This window comes from Ostrinia furnacalis, unplaced genomic scaffold (assembly GCF_004193835.3).
Source record: "Ostrinia furnacalis isolate ACB-3 unplaced genomic scaffold, ASM419383v2 OfSCF1006, whole genome shotgun sequence".
NCBI lineage: Eukaryota > Metazoa > Arthropoda > Insecta > Lepidoptera > Crambidae > Ostrinia > Ostrinia furnacalis.
Genome location: NW_021131245.1, coordinates 313360 through 336351, shown reverse-complemented (window position 1 = coordinate 336351; position 22992 = coordinate 313360). Strand labels below are relative to the sequence as shown.

At 37.8% G+C, this 22992-nt stretch overlaps 1 protein-coding gene across 5 annotated transcripts in view; it reads right to left on the bottom strand.

The window, feature by feature from the left end:
* The window catches only part of LOC114350895 (nardilysin), a 37017-nt gene extending 14113 nt beyond the window's left edge, over positions 1 to 22904 (bottom strand). For 4 of the 5 annotated variants that reach the window (XM_028301849.1, XM_028301848.1, XM_028301847.1 and 1 more), the window contains exons 1-15: positions 22659 to 22888; positions 21974 to 22184; positions 12617 to 12757; positions 10313 to 10481; positions 6797 to 7005; positions 5090 to 5260; positions 4462 to 4583; positions 4030 to 4150; positions 3872 to 3949; positions 3550 to 3690; positions 2626 to 2755; positions 1738 to 1996; positions 1060 to 1194; positions 608 to 656; positions 424 to 525 (exon numbers count right to left, since the gene is read on the bottom strand). In XM_028301849.1, the coding sequence (XP_028157650.1) occupies positions 424 to 525; positions 608 to 656; positions 1060 to 1194; positions 1738 to 1996; positions 2626 to 2755; positions 3550 to 3690; positions 3872 to 3949; positions 4030 to 4150; positions 4462 to 4583; positions 5090 to 5260; positions 6797 to 7005; positions 10313 to 10481; positions 12617 to 12757; positions 21974 to 22184; positions 22659 to 22888 (2268 nt within the window). Of the gene's footprint in view, positions 1 to 423; positions 526 to 607; positions 657 to 1059; positions 1195 to 1737; positions 1997 to 2625; positions 2756 to 3549; positions 3691 to 3871; positions 3950 to 4029; positions 4151 to 4461; positions 4584 to 5089; positions 5261 to 6796; positions 7006 to 10312; positions 10482 to 12616; positions 12758 to 21973; positions 22185 to 22658 lie in introns of all 5 variants that reach the window. The other variant, XM_028301850.1, reaches the window with a different exon arrangement.
* Positions 22905 to 22992: the final 88 nt, after the last annotated feature.

The following is a 22992-nucleotide window of genomic DNA, read 5'->3' as shown; positions in this document are numbered from 1 at the left end:
ATTAGACTTCACATTAAAGTAAAAGTATACAAGCGGACGAGGCGAAGAAGATCGGCAAGACCTGGAGCGAGATCAAGCGAGAAGCTCAAGACTGAACGAGATGGAGGACTGTTGTGGACGCCCTCTGCCCCATCTAGGGGACATAGGACCATAAGTCAAGTAAGTCATACAAGACTTTTGCCACTGCTTCAACTATTGTGTAGCCAAGATCTACAGCCAATAAAAAGCGAAGCAATAAAGCTAGGCCAAACTCAGGGAAAAGTTAATCTGTCATTGGACCCGCAACAAAATTAAATAGAAGAAAATAAAATTACTTTGAAATGAAGGAAAGTAGATCCTACTTCTAAAAATAAAAAGTATTTTCCATAATCAGAATTAAACAGAACTGTAGGAGTAGCATGAAACAAAACTAGAACTACTTACGTGCAAATTCTGACTATACCCTTGCACTTTCATTGCAATCCCCTTGTCTGAGACATACATAGAATGTAGGAGATCCGCCATGTTAGCTGGATACACTTCTTCCTGTAAACAAATTACAACTCAGTTACTTGTTCATAAGGGACATTTTTATTCGATATTGTATGATATTGACACAAATGTATACCTTGAGTCCTTGTTGTAAGACGTCATTCCATAAATCCATGAGGCATGCTCTGTAATAATTTTAAAAATATTAGAATTGCCAAATAAGTAACTAAAACTAAGGCATGTTACGTTATTTTTGTCTGAAGAGTTGAATTTGAATGAACATTATGTTTAATAACTAAAGCATTTTAATTTATATAATATTTATTGTGTAAGAATATTATTTTACTTTTGTATTTGTGTATGTATCAAAGTTTGAATTGTGAATTGAAGAATGTATATTTTTCAAATTAACGGGGTTGCACGCACCATCTTACTTTAACTATATCAAATGTCAAAAAGTCTGTCAAACTCCATACAAAATACACCGGTTATCGTTATAGTTACGGTCAAAATTAGGTGGTGCAACTCAGTCTAAGAGTTTATTGCTCAACTGTTACTCGTAATATAATGTGTGGTTATCTAACTTACTCTCTCGGTGATTTGAGGCTGAGCGGCGTGATGAAGTAGAAATAGAGTAAGGCGGTGGGAAACCGGAATTTAAAGTCCGGCTTGTACCACACCTCCATGTGGCGGTTCTTGCGGATTAAATTCGGTTGGTCCAATCTGGGAAATAGATAATGGTTAAATTACGATTTTGTTCAATACTGCGAGTTACTCCGAAAAATGTTATCCGAAGTTTCGAATGTTGTTATTCCTCTCACGCTAAGTGAGATGTCAGCATAAACGACGGTGAAAGATAGACCAGAAACTACGTAAACAGTGTTTTGGAGTAGCCTTACAGATCGACTTTAGTAGACGTAAACGCTGCATATTTTTAAAATTAATCATAAAAATTGATTAGCCAGATGTAAGTTATACTTGCGTGTATAACATTCTGTACCACTTTCATAAGTAGATTCTAACAAACTGTATACATTACGCCTAGGTGATGCGGGCATTGTTGTACCGGTCGTTGTGGAAACCCTTGGAAGGTTTTAGTTCAGCAGTGGACGTCTTTTGAATCAAAAGTTTTGATTGTAAACACTTACACCTCGATATTATCATGTGTTGCGATAATATGAACGCGAGTATCGAGTAGAGCTCAAAATTGGCTAACTTCAACCTTATTCCTATGAATTTTAGGTAGTTTTCTAAATAAAGCCTTACCTGAAATTATTAACCGTAGCAATTAGATCGCCATGGGTCAGCACTTGCGTCTCCTCCGGACTGGAACTGACTTTCTTATGAATATCTTTCACAGAATTATTGCTCAAATCCAGGCCTAGTTTGTGGGCCACTTTGACGTAAGGCTCCGCGGGTTCTATCAGGTCGAAGTCTGTGGTTATGTAGACGTTTTCTTCTGGTAGATGGAAGCTAGGGTACGGTTCTACGGAAAGCCAACGGTGGAGCCAGTCTTTGGGAACATCTGTGGAAAAAAATTAAAATGAAATTGTTTAAACATTATGTAATAGCATATTTTTTTAACCACGTAGAATATGAATACGTAAGTTTCTTACAAACATGACAGAAAATCGAGCTACGAGTTGCAATAGTTGTTATTTCGCAACAAAAATGTTAGTATAATCTTGATTGAACAGATGACGGCACATCTAAACACCGTGTTGCCTTGTTGCGTGTAATATGTAAGCACCAAAAATGTAAGCGAAGCATCTTTAAAAAAATATTACATGAAAAAATATTTATAATATAGCAATTATCACACTAAAGAAAGGGACAGAAAGTGTACTAAGACCGGGTGTCCTTTTTTAAAAACAAATGTCATTGGAATTTAAACCTTATCACAACTGATTAAATTACATGGTTTGTGCTTATGACTAAAGCCCGGTCCGTGAGCACGTAGAATTTTGTCCAATGACCCCTAGCTACCCATCCTTATCGCTCGCGCGTAATTATATTGCTGTCGCGACTGTGCGACTGGCACCCGCAGTGAGTGTGCGAGCGCGATAGCAACATAATTACGCGCGAGCGATAAGGATGGGAAGCTTGGGGTCATTGGACAAAATTCTACGTGCTCACGGACCAGACTATACATACCTTTCCTGAGATATTGCGTGCTGAACCACTTCTCCTTGGAGTCGTAGGGCACGGGCGCGGCATGTTTGTTGGACAGGATCATGATGTTCACGTTGTCCGCTCGCATGCAGTCTAGAAGCTCGGTTATACCCTAAAAATAATTGAAAAATGATAATAAACCCTTTTGAAACTTAATAGTGCACCAATGATCGAATGTTTATGCGAATAAAAGGAGTGTTTGTTAAAATATGAAAGAGACAACTTTGTAGCAAGCTTCGTATCAACCGTTATAGATAAAAGCGAAAGAAATTAGAGATTTTTACAAAGATTATGGCGTGTTTTGGTTGTATAAGTGTGTGTGAAATGCTAAATATTTTTATGCTAGACAAGGCAGGTATTTGACCGCAATCGCACCTGGTGTTAAGTGAGATGCAGTCTAGGATGGTACATATCTGCCCTGTAGGCTGTAAGTGCCTATTCACTCTCGCCTTGAAAACGCCCGGATTATTAGTGTTCAGGAAATACAGCAGCAGGCAACGCATTGCAGTCCCTAGCTGTTCGCATTATAAACGAGTCGTCGAAACGCTTAATGCGAGCTGTTGGAATGTCGACAATGTAGGGATGGTACGCTAACCTGCGTCTGGTTCCCCGGTGATGGAAGGGGGCTGGTGGAATTAGGTCGTATCATTCCTTCGTCGTATAATCTTGCGCCTTTATCAGATTAGCAGGCGTATTTTCTCGAAATGGCTCGCCAGTTTACGAGTTTATTAGCGTATCTAAATGTACACGAAGACGATCTACGATCGTACGAGATGCAGCTCTGGTGTAAGACGCACTTCTTTATCGCTTAACGGTTGAAATACAAAAACGAGCTTATGAGTAGATCCTATGTTCTCTCGTCATCTTAAAATAATGTGAAAACATTTGGTTTTTGTCTAAGCTCACCTTAGGATCGTACTTATAGTAGAGCCTGTCCCCAGTGATGTAATGTTCCGGCGGGTAGTGGTGCATATTCTCCGCTAACATTTCTACGTAGTCGGACGGTTGCGACTCCTCATCGAATCGAAAGCCCGTCTCTTCTATTGTCTGTGAATAAGTTTATCGATAAAGATATCATAGACCTGACCATAAGCAACATAAGAAGAAGAAATGATAGACAGTGACAGAAACTGTCAAACGTAGATTTCACAAGAATGAAAAGAGACAAAAAAGTGTTAAAATAATGTAATATTTTGAACACGTATACGTCGAAAGAAAGATAACTTACTTTGATCTCGTTGAATATTCTCTCTGATGGACCAATATGTTTCAACATGTGAATATATGAGAATAACGCTTCTAAGACCTGTAAAGAAAAGCATTTAGTTAATATCTTAGTGGTAGCAAATTTTGAACCGTATTTCACAATAATAAAGGTCAAAATACCTCGTCAACGTGTTCCAGGCCATTCTTGGTGAGAACGATTTGTGTAGAGAAGAGACTGTACATTGAGGTGTAGTCGATACCGCTTTCAGAGTTGCCAGTGTAAATGCCAAGAGCCCAAACCCTAAAACAAATTACTTATTGAGAATAAAATTACATTAATAAATACTAATTGTCGCATATACAGGATTGTAGCCGCCTCAGTTCTAGTTTTCTCTAGTCGCGAAATAATGAACTTTAAAAAGATATTAACTTAAAAGTTCCTAAAGAAGAAAAAAAAGTCGATTCCGTTCGGTAAGTGCAAGAACAGTAAGTAATATAAAAGAAAGAGGTGAAGTNAGGTGAAGCGAAAACATTGACGCCGTATTATAAGTATAAACAGTGCTAGACATTAATAAACACATAGCAAAGTCATTGCTAGTGCAAGTAACTTACTTTTTCCTCAAGTAAGAAAGCAGACTGCCCTTGCCTTCGTGACCGAGTAAGAAAGAAATGTACTGATGCGGTTTAGACTGGTATTCCGATTTTAGAGAGCGCATGCACCACGTTAGATGAACCTGAAAAAGTCGAGATTAGCTTTAGATTTATAGAAATATCAACGCTTCAATATCAGTGCTTCACTATATCAGCGTGAGACGGAAACGCTTCGCCGACATTTATACGCCATTCTGTAATCACCGTATTAACCAGATAGAAATTCTTGCAGGTCTAGAGAAAATAAAGGGTCGATCTTATAGATATGTATTTGCTTGTCAAAATTTGTCCATTATTTTATTTAGAAAGAAACCTTTGACATCACTTGTAAGCCTGTCCCTACTTTTTGCCTAATTATTACTTCCAAGTACCAATAATTTAATTTATGATTATTTGAAAAGTAATTATGAAGGAGTAAAAACATATTTTAAAGGCGCACGCGCACGGACTTTTGTCATCGTCTCTCCATAGATAAGAAGAAGTGCTATGCTGTCTCTCTTTTTCTCTTTATAAAAGTGTAAAAGAGAAAGATATCCCTACTGTTAATGTAACAAACCAGGTGATATTTATCTAGGTATATTAAACTTACCTCGGTAGTATCCCCGACGGGTTTGACGTAGAATATGCCGCGGAACTGCGGCGTGACGTAGTCGGGCTTGAAGGCCCACTGCGTGAAGTCGTCGGGCGGCAGCTTGTTGGTGGGAATCTGCCCGAATGTGCTGACCACGTAGTTCTCTAAGGCGTCTAGATCCATGCGGGCCTGGAATGATTCGTCTGGTAAAAGACAATGCCGGAAATTGGCGTCTTTTTTTTTCGCGCGGCCAATTTCTTACAAAACTTGCGCGCAAAAAGCAAATGTACTATGTAAAATCATCAAACTTCTAATGCTCGTAACTCAGTTCAGACTGAGTTTAGAGGTATACATGCCATAGTAAGTTTGGTTTATTACACTATTTTGTAATCAAAAAACAAAGTTTGGTCGATGGCCGCGCGAAAAAAAAAAGACGCCACCTTCCATACAAAATCTGGCATTGCCATTTGGTGGTAATATGAAGTATTTCTGGCCGAAAATAGCCCTCTTTTGTCGTTGTTTTATGAAAGTATATTATTCGTGTTCGCCAGAAGAGGAACTAGGTGTCCACAAGGACTAATGAGGGATATTATATCTTGGAATCACTACTTGCTGCCACAGACAGGCGAGTGACAAAACAATGTACTCCAGTGGCGCCAATTGTAGCGCTAAAATGGTAGTTCTCATTAATAAGTAGGATATTAGTAGATCCATATCAGAATCCTAAAACAAAAACAGTTTTGAAACTTCAGTGTGTTTTTTCAAGTAATTTGGACGNTTTGGACGCAAAGTTAAGAACAAAACCTAAATAAACTGCAAGTTGTACGTGTACGCTTATGCTCAGACACAGCTAATATTTACCTACAAGTGTCGCTGTATCTAGAAACTACCACACTACACAATCTTATGTTACCTGGACAGCCACGGTCATTCTATGCGTGCTGTAGTGCCGCTTCCTGAAGTCATGCGCAGCTTGATACAATCGGTCGTCATCCTGGATGTCGTCTCGCAAGCTCTGCAGGTTGCCCCAGGTGAGGTGACGTCACCTGGACAGCCACGATCAAGCGTGTCCAGGTAATATTACCTAGAGGTGACGTCACAAATTCTTCACGTTACCTGGACAGCCACGGTCATCCTATGCGCGCTGTAGTGCCGCTTCCTGAAGTCATGCGCAGCTTGATACAATCGGTCGTCATCCTGGATGTCGTCTCGCAAGCTCTGCAGGTTGCCCCAGGTGAGGTGACGTCACCTGGACAGCCAAGATCAAGCGTGTCCAGTTAATATTACCTAGAGGTGACGTCACAAATTCTTCACGTTACCTGGACAGCCACGGTCATCCTATGCGCGCTGTAGTGCCGCTTCCTGAAGTCATGCGCAGCTTGATACAATCGATCGTCATCCTGGATGTCGTCTCGCAAACTCTGCAGGTTGCCCCAGGTGAGGTGACGTCACCTGGACAGCCACGATCAAGCGTGTCCAGGTAATATTACCTAGAGGTGACGTCACAAATTCTTCACGTTACCTGGACAGCCACGGTCATTCTATGCGTGCTGTAGTGCCGCTTCCTGAAGTCATGCGCAGCTTGATACAATCGATCGTCATCCTGGATGTCGTCTCGCAAACTCTGCAGGTTGCCCCAGGTGAGGTGACGTCACCTGGACAGCCACGATCAAGCGTGTCCAGGTAATATTACCTAGAGGTGACGTCACAAATTCTTCACGTTACCTGGACAGCCACGGTCATCCTATGCGCGCTGTAGTGCCGCTTCCTGAAGTCATGCGCAGCTTGATACAATCGATCGTCATCCTGGATGTCGTCTCGCAAACTCTGCAGGTTGCCCCAGGTGAAGGTGCGAGCTGGATGGCCCGCGGGGAAAGTGCTGGATAACAGCTGGTCCTTGCGGTTCGAGTCTGATGGGTGCGCTATTGCGAACTCTGTGGACATTGTAATAAAGACGGTATTTAGCGAAGATTCTCGCTACCAGTCGAGTTATGTATTTTGATGGAAGTGGCTTGCAGACTCTACAGTCTAACGTTTAGTGCTGGGTATGATAACCCCAGTTGACGAATTGTAACAACTACCTATACATTGTGGTATTTTATGGACTCAGAAATTCTTCGATACCCTGGCTTTTTTAATTTGCCTGTAAATAACATGTCAAGAGGATTCATAGAGGAAACAGACCAGCATTGCCTTCGAATTTACCCTCTCCTTGATATGAGGATGAGGGTATCTATCTAAGAACTAATTCAGGCAATTTAAAAACTTCCTTATATGACTGCATAAAAGATCAGTGATCGTGATAAAACTCATAACACTTCACGTGAACTAGGTAATAAGGTAACACATCAGTAAATTGACAGTCATGTGTAATTATTCACTGAGCAGCAAGTAACCGTGACCGTGAAACTCCCACGCTTTTAATGTGTAAATCTTAATGTGTCGCGTATTTTCCTTACAAGATTAGGGGTTTGGTAGACGGCTGTGGCTCAGATTTGTTATAAGCCGGTTTTAGAAACTAAAATTACGTTTTCGGTCACAAGTCTATAATGATATTTAGCCGACGAGCAGCATGAGGGGTGACATTGACTTATTATGACGTGACAGACCATACAAATCTGAAGTCTCGCTGACGTTTGATTTATCTAAAACACCCTCCCATGCCACTCTTATACCTCAGGCGCTGACTTATGTGCTGTGGACTGCATATTGAAAAAATGAAAGCAAGCATTTGCTATGCGAAAATACTAAGATCAGCTGGCATAACAATTTGAAATCTAGTCTAATGCAATTTACGTGATTAAAGGAAATGGACTTCAAGTCTGAGAAATACACGTACAGCTTTTTAATTTCCCTCCTTCAAATTATCATAATCATCCAGAATAACAACAGAAAGCAGTTCAGTAGTATCTGTCTCTTTCTTGCTTACCAGACTCGATGGCCTCTCGTTCCCTCTGCATAGCCTCTTTCCTCATGAGCGGGGACACGAAGAACTGGCTAAACATGTCCATTGCTTGGGGTAAGTGCTTCTCTTGGATCTCAAAGTAGAAGGTGGTAGACTCGCAGTCCGTCGACGCATTGTCTGAACCGCCTTTTTTCTACAGAAAATGATAATTAAAATTAAATATTTATTTTTAAAATTCAGAAACCCGATACGAAGTTAAAAGATGGAAAAGAGGGATGTTTTTTAAGTATTTGAGATGTAATTAGATGAAATAAGTATGACAATATTTTTTTCAATGAACACATTTTTTTTTCTTTTCTTGTCGCTTTTGTAGGATGAAAGAGGAAGTGCCTGAAAAAGATCCAAGAAGAAGGTAACTTGAATAATATTTAAGTATGGTAATGTAATGATGTAATTGAAAGAATATTGCAGGTATCGAGTAGATAAAAATAGTTCCTGCGCATAATGATGTTGGCGAAAAGACCACAAAATTAAAAACTCATATTCATCCCGTTTTCATCGCACTGTGGTTGGAATACGCCCTGAACAATTTAAACTAATTGATACCTCTTTAATAATAACTGTTAATTCCAGTGTTTCTCTTCCGTATTATGTTGAAACGAATATATCCAAACAATTTGTATTTTCAACTAACCGTAACAAATAACAAGGTTTTGTTTGTGAAAAAACACTTTTTGAAATGGTGGGTTTAAAACTACCGGTTCTCGCGTCGATCATTTAATTTACGTGAGAGATTTACGACTTAAAAATAGATTATTTTTATCGCTTCATTGGTATCTATGATGCAATATAAATCCTCACATCATGTAGATAGAAAGCACGTATCTCCGATTATAAAAAGTATGCTAATCAAAATATTTTTGTCGTACAATCAATATAACATGGTTGAGTTTTCACAAAAACAGCGACATAGCAATATGTATTTTGTTTTTATTTTTCAGTTTAAAAAAAAATACGTAATAAAAAAGAAAGTAAGCACTTTGTTATCTCTCGAAAAGTGCTAATCATTTAGATGTACGCAAGTGGTTTAGCTAGCATCATAGATAAACATACGGCCTACTACCAAAGTGCAAGGAATATATTCATTGATAATTACGGATTGAATGAATCATTACAAAAAGACAATAATGTGACGGCATGTATGATACGAGNTATTCGCTGGGTGCGAAGTACTAGGTGGGGGTAACATAATCTATCGCAGCGCTCATGGTGGTCAAAAGTAGAAATAATGTAAGCTCTGTCATCAGATGTATCTGTCATCAGATGTATCTGTCAATGGCAAAGGGATTCTACATAATACATTTTAATATCATTAATTAATGGCATGATAAGGGACCTACTGGGAACTTAAATAAAAGAGTGGACTTTCGATAGGGCTGGTTTAATAGCCGTTTACAATTTGGAAATAACTAGACTATAGAACGTGGTAGGACAAAAATGAGTCACAGTAGTTGTTGTGCACAGATGTTTGCCTTATGATGAGAGCGTGAATTATTGAACTCTGCCCTTGCTTTGTTCTTAATTCTTCTACATCTCGGACTTGTCCAGCCAATACCAACAACTTTCCTTTAAATACGGTTTGTGGTTGGAATTTGATATTGTAAAACTCACAAACCCGGTCTTCAAAACAATACTCATTTCGATCTAAAAACGATATTTAATTCATTACTAGCGATACAGGAACATTTAATTATATTTACTGTTATATAATGAAACCGTTAAAGTAGCTTTTTCTTTTTGTTTTACTGTAAAACTACAACTATAAACGAAGTAAACAAACCCTGACACAATCAAAATTAAACACACTTTTTGGACTTACATCATTTGATTTGAATGACCAAAATGATTTCAAAACCTTTTTTCCACCCAAATCGTGGTATCACATCAATTTATTAGTCGAAAATATTTGTTATATTTTCATTTCGATATTTTTTCACAAATATACGACCTAAATGTCAATGTGACAGAGCCCACAAAGTTGTGGACGCTAGTTGGCGCTGTAATCGTGCACAGAGCCAATACCTCAGGCGCTGACTTATGTGCTGTGGACTGCATATTGAAAAAATGAAAGCAAGCATTTGCTATGCGAAAATACTAAGATTAGCTGGCATAACAATTTGAAATCTAGTCTAATGCAATTTACGTGATTAAAGGAAATGGTCTTCAAGCCTGAGAAATACACGTACAGCTTTTTAATTTCCCTCCTTCAACTTATCATAATCATCCAGTATAACAACAGAAAGCAGTTCAGTAGTATCTGTCTCTTTCTTGCTTACCAGACTCGATGGCCTCTCGTTCCCTCTGCATGGCCTCTTTCCTCATGAGCGGAGACACGAAGAACTGACTGAACATGTCCATCGCTTGGGGTAAGTGCTTCTCTTGGATCTCGAAGTAGAAGGTGGTAGACTCGCAGTCCGTCGACGCATTGTCTGAACCGCCTTTTTTCTACAGAAAATGATAATTAAATTAATTAAATAAAGTATTTTTAAAATTCAGAAACCCAATACCTTAAAAAAGAGAAGTAACATGGAAAAGAAGAATTTTTAAATATTTAAAATGTAATTAGATGAAATATGATAAAATATCAACCCAAATTTCTTCATAATGAGTAAGAGATGACTTAGCTGGACTCAGCTTTATGGATTTCGTAGGATGAAAGCAAGTCAGCATGAAAAAGATTCAAGAAGAAGGTAACTTGATTCTGGAATGGTAATGATGTCAACTGTATTAGATTCGGTGTTGCTTTAGTTATAGATAATGTCGTAAGTATTGAGTAAATTAAATTAGTTCTTGCACCTTATAGTATGTTGGCGAAAAGACCACTAAATTGAAAACACTTGAAACTGATTTTGTTCATCTGTAATAACTGTTAAAATTCTCAAACTCAATTCCTGTGTTGCTCTTCCAGTTTGTTTGAAACGAATATGTCCAAACAATTTGTATTTTCAAATAACCGTAACAAATAACAAGGTTTGTAAAAAAACACGTTTTGAAATGGTGTTTTTAAAACTCTACCGGTTCTAGCTTCAATCAATAATTTACGTGAGAGATTTACGACTTAAAATTGATTATTTTTATCGCTCCATTTGCATCTATGATGCAACATCATGTAGATAGAAAGCACGTATCTCCGATTATAAAAAGTATGCTAATCAAAATATTTTTGTCGTACAATCAATATAACATGGTTGAGTTTTCACAAAAACAGCGACATAGCAATATGTATTTTGTTTTTATTTTTCAGTTTTTTTTTTTAAATTACGTAATAAAAAAGAAAGTAAGCACTTTGTTATCTCTCGAAAAGTGCTAATCATTTAGATGTACGCAAGTGGTTTAGCTAGCATCATAGATAAACATACGGCCTACTACCAAAGTCAAGGAATATATTCATTGATAATTACGGATTGAATGAATCATTACAAAAAGACAATAATGTGACGGCATGTATGATATAAGCACAGTTACACTGAATCGCGGAACTACCAGAGTCCCTTCCGCTAAATGTTTTCTCAACAAGTTTATGCAAACTACTTTCTACGAGTCACGTGGCTGTTGCGTTATTTTAACTGATCATCGTACGGAACATAACGCCGATTGATGATCAGGGTTATATTACCGTTAGTTAATTATACTTAACAGTTTATTAACGGGTTATTTTGGACTAGAAAATACGAAGAACGGTTTCGGTAGCTAACATTCAGGGATGAATCTAGCATTAGAGGGTCTATTCCTACTGCGCAACTTCTTTGTAACCAGGATCTAAACCTAGACTACCAATAAAAACTTAACCAATGAAGGCTTGACCTTCATTGGTTAAGTTTTTATTGGTAGTATAAGTTAGTAGNCCGCCCTCGTACAAGCACATTACACTGAATCGCGGAATTGCAGTCCCTTCCGCTAAATGTTTTCTCAACAAGTTTATGCAAACTACTTTCTACAAGTCACGTGGCTATTGCGTTATTTTAACTGATCATCGTACGGAACATAACGCCGATTGATGATCAGGGTTATATTACCGTTAGTTAATAATACTTAACAGTTTATTAACGGGTTATTTTGGACTAGAAAATACGAAGAACTGTTTTGGTGGCTAACATTCAGGGAGGGATCTAGCATTAGAGGGTCTATTCCTACTGCGCAACTTCTTTGTAACCAGGATCTAAACCTAGACTACCAATAAAAACTTAACCAATGAAGGTCAAGAGTATAAGTTAGGTCCACCAGTGAAATGAACCATAACAAGGTGTAGTTTTGATGAGGTCTGCCTGTACCCTGATGGCACTGACCTCTATACACACTGGACAGGCTGTCTCATACAAATGACAGCTAATTTTGTGTGTCAATTTGAAGCGCCACTACGAGTGTCCCGAGAACTAATTTTGACGTACGTCATATGGAGTAACCATAAGAGTAAGCGAGAAAGAAAATCACTAATTTTAGTTCGATGAATACTCGTATCTGCTTACGGTAGGTACGGTAGGGCCTACAGCGCCAAAATGGCGAAAATCAAATAGGCACAAAAATATTATGACAGCAGACAGCCCAGCGTGTATAGAGGTCGGTGCCGTGATATTATTTACCTTGATAAAGGAGTCGAAGTCGTTCTCCTTGGGGTACTTCTCGCTGCCCATGAACACCATGTGCTCGACGAAGTGCGCCAGCCCCTGGATGTCGGGCGGGTCGCTGTAGCTGCCTACGCTCACGCTCAGCGCGCATGCGGCCTGCAACAAGCAGCATGCTATTATGGAACTAAATACTAAGTAATTAAGAACCGTTTTTCCATGGCGCATACATATTTTGATTACAGGAGGAGCTAGAGGTCAGACATAATCCAACTTTACTTCGGTCGGTGAAGATATTTCGAAGTTACGAGTAAAACTGTCGTCAATTATACTTTCCTAGGGGGCTGTATTCTTCTGAAGAAAGTTACGGAATTCAAGACAGATATTAGGTACACGGTACTGTATGGTTTTCAGGGGTCAAATTTCAGAGGATTTGAGCGTAATGCCCAGGTTGGTAGGCCACTCATTGTCTCATTCACCCCCGGCCGCTTCCAAGTTTTAAAAGAAGATATGCGTAAGGCATATCCCTAAGCAAAAAAGATATTTTATAACTAGAACAAAGTCATCCTACGCTTTCTGGCTTCTCGGCCAGCACTTTTGTATTTGTATATGCTCTGTATTCAGGATTATCCTGCATAGTGTTCCACTTTTTTTTTTCAAAATTGAATCATAATACAACATAATAGGTATTCGTCATCGGTGCAATGTTCGTGTCAACAACTACTCGATTATGTAACAAGAATTTGTGGCCTGATTTTCCAACTCGCAGCTGTTTTCGCGGCTCTTCTAAGCGTGAAGATAATACGCATTTTGTACTACCGCTAATATTTATAATTTTACTCTGGTTGAGCCACAGTAACCACAACAAAACCACTACTAAATACTCTAGTCACGCAGTAGCGTAATTCAAGGTAAATAAAGATGACTCCTACTTACTATTACGAGTATTTATTTGCGAAAATAATAAACGATTGTTACTTTCTGTCATATTATTGGCAGGTAGCTAATAGATAGCTCACAAGATAGTTGATGTTTACTGTCCGTGGTGAATATCTTTTCTTAAAGGTTAATATCCTTTGTTTTGTCTCCTGTCATCCGCTTTGCACTGGAGGGAAGTCGAACCTTAACTTCGAACTATGTTCTTCTGAAATTATTCAGTTGAATTTGCGGGTCCAACGACAGTTTAGCTTTCCCCGGGACAAACTTGACCTTCACTGGTTGGGTTTTTATTGCCGGTCAAGCTGTAGATCCTGGCTACATAGGAGTTGCAGCGGTGGGAAACGAGAGGTAGGAATAGCACCGTTTCAATACGGTCCTTAGTGCGTAAGTAAATAATAGGCATATAATAAAGACTTTGCATACTTTGCGAAAGTGGTACGTGATCTATATTCAATTAATATAATATAACTGTTACGGTTCAACGATCACATAAATCAGGTTTCCATTTATCAAGTTCAAGGAAACCTTGTCAATGAGCAGCTTTCTAATTGCTATTGAACTTGTAAGTCTCAAGGTAAAATGCCTTACGACACAAGACTTCTTTAACTGTCTAATATAATTTAGAGCTGGTCTAAATGATAAGCGATTCTAGTAATATTTTACTTGAAACCAAGTAAGAACTCGATCTCATTTGATGGCAATGATGTCATGAGATCAATTGAATCCAAGAAAGTATTAAATTCTAAACCTCGATTAGGTTAAACGTCAGTTTGAGGCGACTACAGCATCCGCAGACGACGTCATCGCAACACTACTGGTCTCTATTCTATACCTTCTGTCTACGGAAGATATTTCATAGAAATAGCTTTAGTAATATAGGTCAGAAGCGAAGCTAAGTCACATCGATCACAGAGGGTTATTATTATCTAATGCCCTATGAGTATTTTCAGGTCTACTTGTCAGTGAATCCACTATCTTACTTTACTGTTACGATGATACCTACACAGTTTGCTTATATGATTATGCTAATTTTATATTATGCTTATGCAAGAAGTAGGTCGATCTAAAAAGCAATCACGTAAGCTTTGTTTACTACGCACAATAAATGTTGATCGTTTTCACGGCCAATGTTACTATTACGCCTGCTACTCGTATAAACAATTCGTACTGATCAATATCCTAAATACAAAGCCATGTTTACACTACCTACACCAGGTCTATCTATTTAGTATAGTATACGTCGAATGCAAATGATCGAATGTATTGAAAACCGGCTGTATTTCATACCGTGTCGAGAGAAAGCTCTGGTCTAAGCATCTTGCATCGCTTTCTAGAAACTCTTTCGTACGCGGTCTTGACAAACCTAAGTATATTTCTTTTGTAGCGATAGACCTGTTGAAGGCATAAACATGTTACTAAAATCTACTTAAATAAAAAAAACAAATGTGTTGCTAAACTCAAAATTGGTGGCGGGGTGAACCAATTCAGCGATATTTTCTTCAAATATTCGTCCAAATCATAGTGTAATGATTTTTTAAAATTAATTTTAGCTATTATTATTTGTTTGCAATCAAATAAATATATTTTTTACACATCTATTCCAGTTCCTCTGGGCGCTCCCTTTATATTCCAAAAACAGGCAAGTAGTTTTCCTGCGTTTTTTTTTTTCATTTTTCCAGATATTTTTTTGAATGATATTTTTAAGCGTCCTAAGAACGTCTTCCGTCTGAAGTTACTTGAGAGAACATGCTCTTATACTGCCTCCATTAAAAACACCCAGTATAAATAAATACGAGTCAAAGGATAAATCCAAATTACTGATAGAACTTGCACTGCGACGACACCGTTATGCGGTAATAAATGGCGAAACGAAAGGCACACAAGCCGGCGACCCAGTTTCTCAGCCTAAAAGTGAAATAGATCACAACGATTATTCAATACAGAACTGAATATTGCCATATCCATTATCCAATCAAGACATTCTAGGTTTACTACAAGGGCGAGAGGGTACAACGTTGGAATTTAAACGAGCGAAGGGTTAAATAAATAGAGACGACTGAAGGCAATTTACTGGCAACAATGAAAAGCCGGCCAGTGCAACTACAACAAACTCGTCATAAAAAACAATGGGTAGAATGAAAGTATAGAATGAATACGTTGTTTAGACTCACGAGAAAGATTTCCAGGCGGATTTATAATGAGAGATCTCACAAAAACACCGCCTAAGAATCTTTACAAAATGTGGAAGACTACACAAAATTTCTTTGCCTGAGTTTTCGCTAAGGCATCTACTAATATTATGTGTATGCGAAGTTTACCAGAAATATTAGAGTTAAGTGTGTAATTTTTTTAAAAATTTATCCACAACGAGGAAGCTCTTGGCCTGTAACTCACCTGATGGTAAGTGACGATCAGGCCGAAGGTGGAAGCAAGCTTCACCCGGAATCCTCAACCACGGAGGAACTGGCTATCTTACCTCTAACTGCCGGAACACAACAATGCTGTTAACATTGTTGTTATGGCGACAGACTTAGGTAAGATGGTGGTAGCTAGCCAGGCGGACTTAGAACAAGCCCTACCACCAACCAAAGCGAACAGAAAAATCTGCCCCCACTAGGAATCAAACCCGGGACCTCTGCGTCTGAAGCAAAGTAACTGTACTTTGTATCTTTCTGCGAATCACATTGGGACGCGTAAGGGTCAATTCCTCACAGTATCATCATACAATATACCATCGCTAATGTAACCAATAATAAGTATGCATCGAAGGACAACTATAGAGAGCTAACCATTGAGCCATTGAAGCATAATGCATGTATTTCGGACGTAGATTAGCAACGGTCTACTGCTTTCCTGTAATTGTACCCACGATATTATTATGATGGTTTCGATGTTCTTTTATTTATGTTTTTATTTAAAGTATAACGGCGGGGTCATTCCATGACAAATGTTACCGAGGGTGAAAAACTAAATATGTTCTTTTCGCATTAAATCTGATGAATTTTGAAAGTAAACATTCCAAATTATAATGTGCAACAAAAANTGACTTTTCCCTGACTTTCCAGAATGTGGACACCCTGTCTATCTATTTAGTATAGTATACGTCGAATGCAAATGATCGAATGTATTGAAAACCGGCTGTATTTCATACCGTGTCGAGAGAAAGCTCTGGTCTTAGCATCTTGCATCGCTTTCTAGAAACTCTTTCGTACGCGGTCTTGACAAACCTAAGTATATTTCTTTTGTAGCGATAGACCTGTTGAAGGCATAAACATGTTACTAAAAGCTACTTTAAATAAAAAAAAACAAATGTGTTGCTAAACTCAAAATTCGTGGCGGGGTGAACCAATTCAGCGACATTTTCTTTAAATATTCGTCCAAATCCTAGTGTAATGATTGTTCTTATTAACGGTTATTTGTTTGCAATCAAATAAATATATTTTCATCTATTCTAGTTCCTCTGGGCACTCCCTTTATATTCCAAAAACAGGCAAGTAGTTTTCCTGCGTTTTCTTTTTTCAGTTTTTCAGATACTTTTTGTGATATTTTTAAGTGTCCTAAGAACGTCTTCTGTCTGATGCTAATTGAGAGAACATGCTCTTATACTGCACCCATTAAAAACCATCTAGTATAAATAAATACGAGTCATTAAGGATAAATCCAAATTACTGATAGAACTTGCAATGCGAAGACACCGTTATGCGGTAATAAATGGCGAAACGAAAGGCACACGAGCCGGCGACCCAGTTTCTCAGCCTAAAAGTGAAATAGATCACAACGATTATACAATACAGAACTGAATATTGCCATATCCATTATCCAATCAAGACATTCTAGGTTTACTACAAGGGCGAGAGGGTACAACGTTGGAATTTAAACGAGCGAAGGGTTAAATAAATAGAGACGACTGAAGGCAATTTACTGGCAACAATGAAAAGCCGTCCAGTGCAACTACAACAAACTCGGCATAACAAACATGGGTAGAATGAATACGTTGTTTAGACTCACGAGAAAGATTTTCAGGCAGATTTATAATGAGTAAGTAATTATAAAGGGATCTCACAAAAAAACCGCAGAAGAATCTTTACAAAATATGGAAGATTACACAAAACTTCTTTGCCTGAGTTTTCGCTAAGGCATCTACTAATATTACGTGTATGCGAAGTTTGCCAGAAATATTAGAGTCATGGACCTATAAAAAAAGTCGGACGGATTCTCATCAACAAAATACTGTGACATTAGGATACACCAGCTTGCCTGTACGTACAGGCCGGCACGCACACATTCACACCCTGACGCACCACTTCGAGTGCAAACTTCACACAGTTGACACATTTAGGCGGCGAAAAAACAACACGAATACGACATGTCTTGTGAGATGAAATTGTGTAAAAACCGTTCTGTTCGGACAAACAAAAAATAAGGAATCACATTTCACAGATAAAATAATAATCCAATCACTTATTTCCCGACATTAAAATATTGAAATTAATTGAAATCAAACGTCATTCACTCGAAAAAATAATACGTCAAAGACCAGTGTTCTCAGTTATTTACGTGGGAAAATTACCCGAAATATGGGAAATTAATAATAATTTTAGGACTTTTTAGTTATTTATTACGCATACTATAGAAATAAAATAATTTATCATAATAATTGTGTTTTAATGGGATATATTTTCATAGGCAGATTTGATCCTTCCCAAAAATGTGGAATTGCGAAATTCAAAATATTTTTCTTACATTGATTGCAAGTCAGTGTCAGGTTGTATGTTAAAATCTATCAGAGATAATAATAATTATATTGATGATGCATAAGATTATGATTTTAATGTACACAAGATTCGTAATTTGTAACTGCGTGAATCATTTTTGATCAACATTATGTACATACCCTGACACTGACTTGCAAACAATGTAGTAAAGAAAATTTGAACATTGAAAATTTCGCTCCTACCTCAACGCATTCACCTTTCATCCTTTTCAAATTCTGTCTACATTTCCAAGTAACATCTGCCGATCTATGTTTTTCTTAAAATAAATGGGTAAAATATTTTGGCTAACATGGCATCCCTAAATTCACTCACACAATAGACAAACGCCAAAATTTTGCGTCACAGTTTTGTTGTAGCGCGAGTTCCGTCCGCCTTTTTTTATAGGTCCATGATTAGAGTTAAGTGTGTAATTAAAGTACAGTAGAACGCCGATTATCCGAACGCCGATTAACCGTATTGTTGTTATGGGGTTTAATTAATAAAGCGCCATGATTATCTTCAACTTGTTTGTTTATTGCAATCTTACACATGCAAAATATAATTATTACAACGGAGCACATCAAAACAAAACTTTTCAGTCGGCCATTTTTCCACCGAGAGAGACCATAGACTTAGAGCTAGCTTTTTTAAACTCTAACCATAAATAAATGTTTAGTGTTGTCATTACTCAACAAACCGAATCGCCAATTATCCGAATCGGTCCTAAGCGTAATATAAAAAATTGAAACCAAGTAATTTTTGTTTTGTTTTATTGTAACAAGTTGGATGGAACTCACAGGAGTCTAGACATTTTTCAACTGAGCGTTATTGTAGAACTCTAAACACAGTTAATAAAGTTTATTCTAATTTCTATGTGTGTCAGTTCGTTTTTAACTCGTTTTTTCTTAATTACTAGTCTATGTCCGATTATTCGAATTTTCGATTATCCGAATCTACCCCAGNTTCTTCTATATGACAAGGGCCCCCTTGATCCGTAAGTACCCAGGGCCCCTAGTAGGTTAAAGACGGCCCTGTGTTTACATAACTTTTTTGTCCTAAATTAAATTGGAGAAGTTATACATAAGCAAAAAGGGTTTTTTTTTGCTTATAACTTCTTCAATCTTTAATTTAAGGCAAAAAGTTATATTAACATATTTGTAGGCAAAGCAATTTTCTACAAATTATGACTGTACAATTTTTTTGTACGACGCATAGTTTCCGAGACATGCACGCGGGCAACCGTAGCACAGGGGCCACGCTGCGCGGGCCCCCTGTGCTACGGTTGCCGCATGCCCCGCAACCCAGGCCGTGGGGGGCCCGCGCAGGCTGGGGCCCGGCTGGCAAATGCCACCCCGACTATATGGCCAGTCCGACGCTGAAACGCATTGACTTTTCGTACTCGTAACACCCGAAACAGAACCATTGTAACACCCGAAACAAAGAAAAAAATTATAAAAAAAATAGTAAAACGTTTTATGTAACAGTGATTGTATGTTACATGGTTTGCAAATTTCATACTTTCATAGTCCTGTAAGTTTTAGGTATGATTCCTTAAGAAAATTCGCTAAATTTCGAGTAAATGCAGCAACAGTCAGAACATAGAGGCAAAATCTCGTAACGCCCGAAACGCACACTTTTCGACTCATATTTTCGTTATCCTATATTCTAAGCTGCACAAACTTTATTATTTAGATAAAACAACTAAAAACGGACAGATTAAGGCACTAATATTATTAAAATACTATTTCAAAATACAAGAAATTGTTGAATATGTGTGTACGAACGTAACACCCGAAACGATGGAATGACCCGGCGCATAAAGTAACTATTTATTTATGTATCATCATCATCATCATTTCAGCCATAGGACGTCCACTGCTGAACATAGGCCTCACCCAATGGCTTCCACATCGCACGGTTGGTAGCGGCCTGCATAATTAACAAACAAAACTAAGTATATTGCAAAACTGACATTGAGAAGGCCAAGAATCACCCAAATAAGGTCAACCCTGTTTTCTATTGTCATTGTTATCGTGCGAAATGTGAAAATCTCATTGTTATTTTGGCCTGCAGTCGCCGATCGATAGTTGAAGGTCTTTGTGTCAAAGTCAATCATCACTGTCTGCACATACTACAGCGAGTGAAGTAGACTCAGGCCTGTATGAAACGACGCTCACAACTTGATTCAATCTGAAGCTCTATTTAAAAGACCTCGATTTAATCTCAATTATTAAATGTGATTTGTTTGGATCATGGAAAGCGTCTCATGATAGCTCATCATAGAAGGATCATAGAAAAAGAGCTTAGGGCCTGTGCACACTCCGTTTTTTAAACGCGCGACCAGCGCGCTTTTTTCCTACAAACGTCTATAGATTGGGTCCTACTTTCGGGTATCACTAAAACGCTTACATATTGTGTGCATAGACCCTTATGTCAGTTACAGCCTCATCCACTACATAATTTTAAGCCTAGGCCCAGACCACTGACTTTTTGGCCCGATTCTAATTATATGAAGAAGACTTTATGGCCGATACCAAATCGTAAATCGGTGTAACGTGCGCACTTTCCATACTGATTAACAGCCCGACCAAACTATCGGCCAGCCAAAAGTCGGTGGTCTGCGCCTAGGCTAACGGCTAAATCCTCTGAATTTGTTGAGATTGCTCTATTCGGCGACCGTGAATGGGTGACGCACCTGTGGCTGTCACTCCGCACGTGTGGCACGTGAACCTACTGACCTATCTACATTAATGGCATCCACGTTTTTTCATGGTCGGCAAAGCACATGCAAACAAAAGTGCATTGTGTGCAGTACGGATAAAAGAATAGAACTTGTCTTGAATACTATAAATTACTTGTTTTTTAAACGCGGGAATAAAATGTTGCCTTTTTTTAAACTAGCTAAATTTTGTTGATGACTTTATTTACGTCGTGGACACTGGACATGCGTGACGATTTAGCGTTCTTTCGTTTCCTAACATGGCAAAACCAAGAATAACAATGGTGATTCGTCAAAGGTACACTAGCAATTTTTTGGAGGTGTAGTATACAAAAATAGCAGATGCGACGATTTGCGATGTTATTGTTGGCTACTTGTGTACAAATAAGAAGCTACAATAAATAAGTTATGCATGATGGATGACATCATTAAGGCGAAATAAATATTAATGGCGAAATAATTTGCGATCCTCATTGTGGATAAAACACCAAATCTATTTAATAGATCTCAGCATTAGCTACTAAGTCGCGTTTCTGTAATTAAAAACTATTGTTCACAAAAAACTCCTAACATCGAAATCACGATGCACAGCTTACCATCCATTCTGATTTTTACTTTTGCACATAGAAATAATAATAGTGGTGGACTTAATGCCGGGTGGCATTCTCTACCAATCAAACACAGGTAAAAAAAATTATGGGTAAGTGGCTAGCTAGACAAGACAATAACATTGTGCGGTAGTATTTTTTAAAAATGACTACAAAAATATTAGTTAGGAGTCATGCATAACTTGGCTCTCTGACTAGCCAAATATAACAATAACATTGTGTGATTTTTTTTTCAAATAACTGAAAATGTTATTTTTCCTTTTTTTAACAAAATCTATGTTTCCTGTCTTGGTATCTTAAATACACAATTGATAAAAATAAAAAAGCACCTCAGGGCAAAATTAAAATGTCTTACCATTTTTTCCTCGTCAAACTCTCCACGTCGCTTAGTGCCATGCTGGTCACTAGAACCAGATTGGTCGGATTTGAATCCATCACTCTCTGGCCCAGAGGTATCCTCGGCACTGCTACTTTCTTCCTCACTGGAGCTATTGTCATCGTTGACCGATGGACGGCTAGGGTCTGATATCAGTAGTGCTGTCAAGCCATTTTCCAATCTTATTGTCCTAAAAAAATTATGCAAATATTAAACGTACAAAGTAAGTAAACCTCACCATAGATACTTAATCCTAGTCAAATAAAATGTATCAACAGTCCGTCAATATGTAAAAAATAGATCAATTAAATACCATGCCTATCAAAACAAATTAATGACTGTATTACTGTGTTTTTGGCAAATAAACGTTTTGAATTTGAATTTGAATTTGACATAATTTTTTCTGAAACTTCATCGTCATCAGGTCTTTACGACTAGACTGCAGAAGGACAACAATATCTAATTTATCAAAGGCAAACAAAGAAAAGTTATTAATTAAAATGTTAAGAATCTTCAAAACTCCAGTGTTTGAATTCTAACCCAAAAAAAATTAATGTTCTTCATTTTACATAGAATCATAAATGATATTGTAGCTATAACAAACAAAACATAGGTCACAATAGTCGCATCTACAGAATAAATGATTATTATGATAAACACTTACTTGTAAACTTTTTTATCAGACTCAGATTTGATGGGTGCTCGCAGAACTTCCACTTTCTCCTTCTTACTCGACATCACAAAAGGTCGAGTTGCATTGCTTAAAAGTTTCATATCTGGTTTAAATTTTGGAGCTCTGTGGAAACCACTTCTTCTGGACATCGCCGCAATAATAGGATTTGTCTTCAGAAATACAGATGTTTTTTGAATAAATAGGGACAGGAATTTTGACATATCATGACATTTCGAACATCGTGTTTCTGGGTTGCAAGTTTATGTTATTCTTTAAGTATAGTAGTTTTTTCCTTAATTTTTGTTATGTCGGAGAATTTATTAAA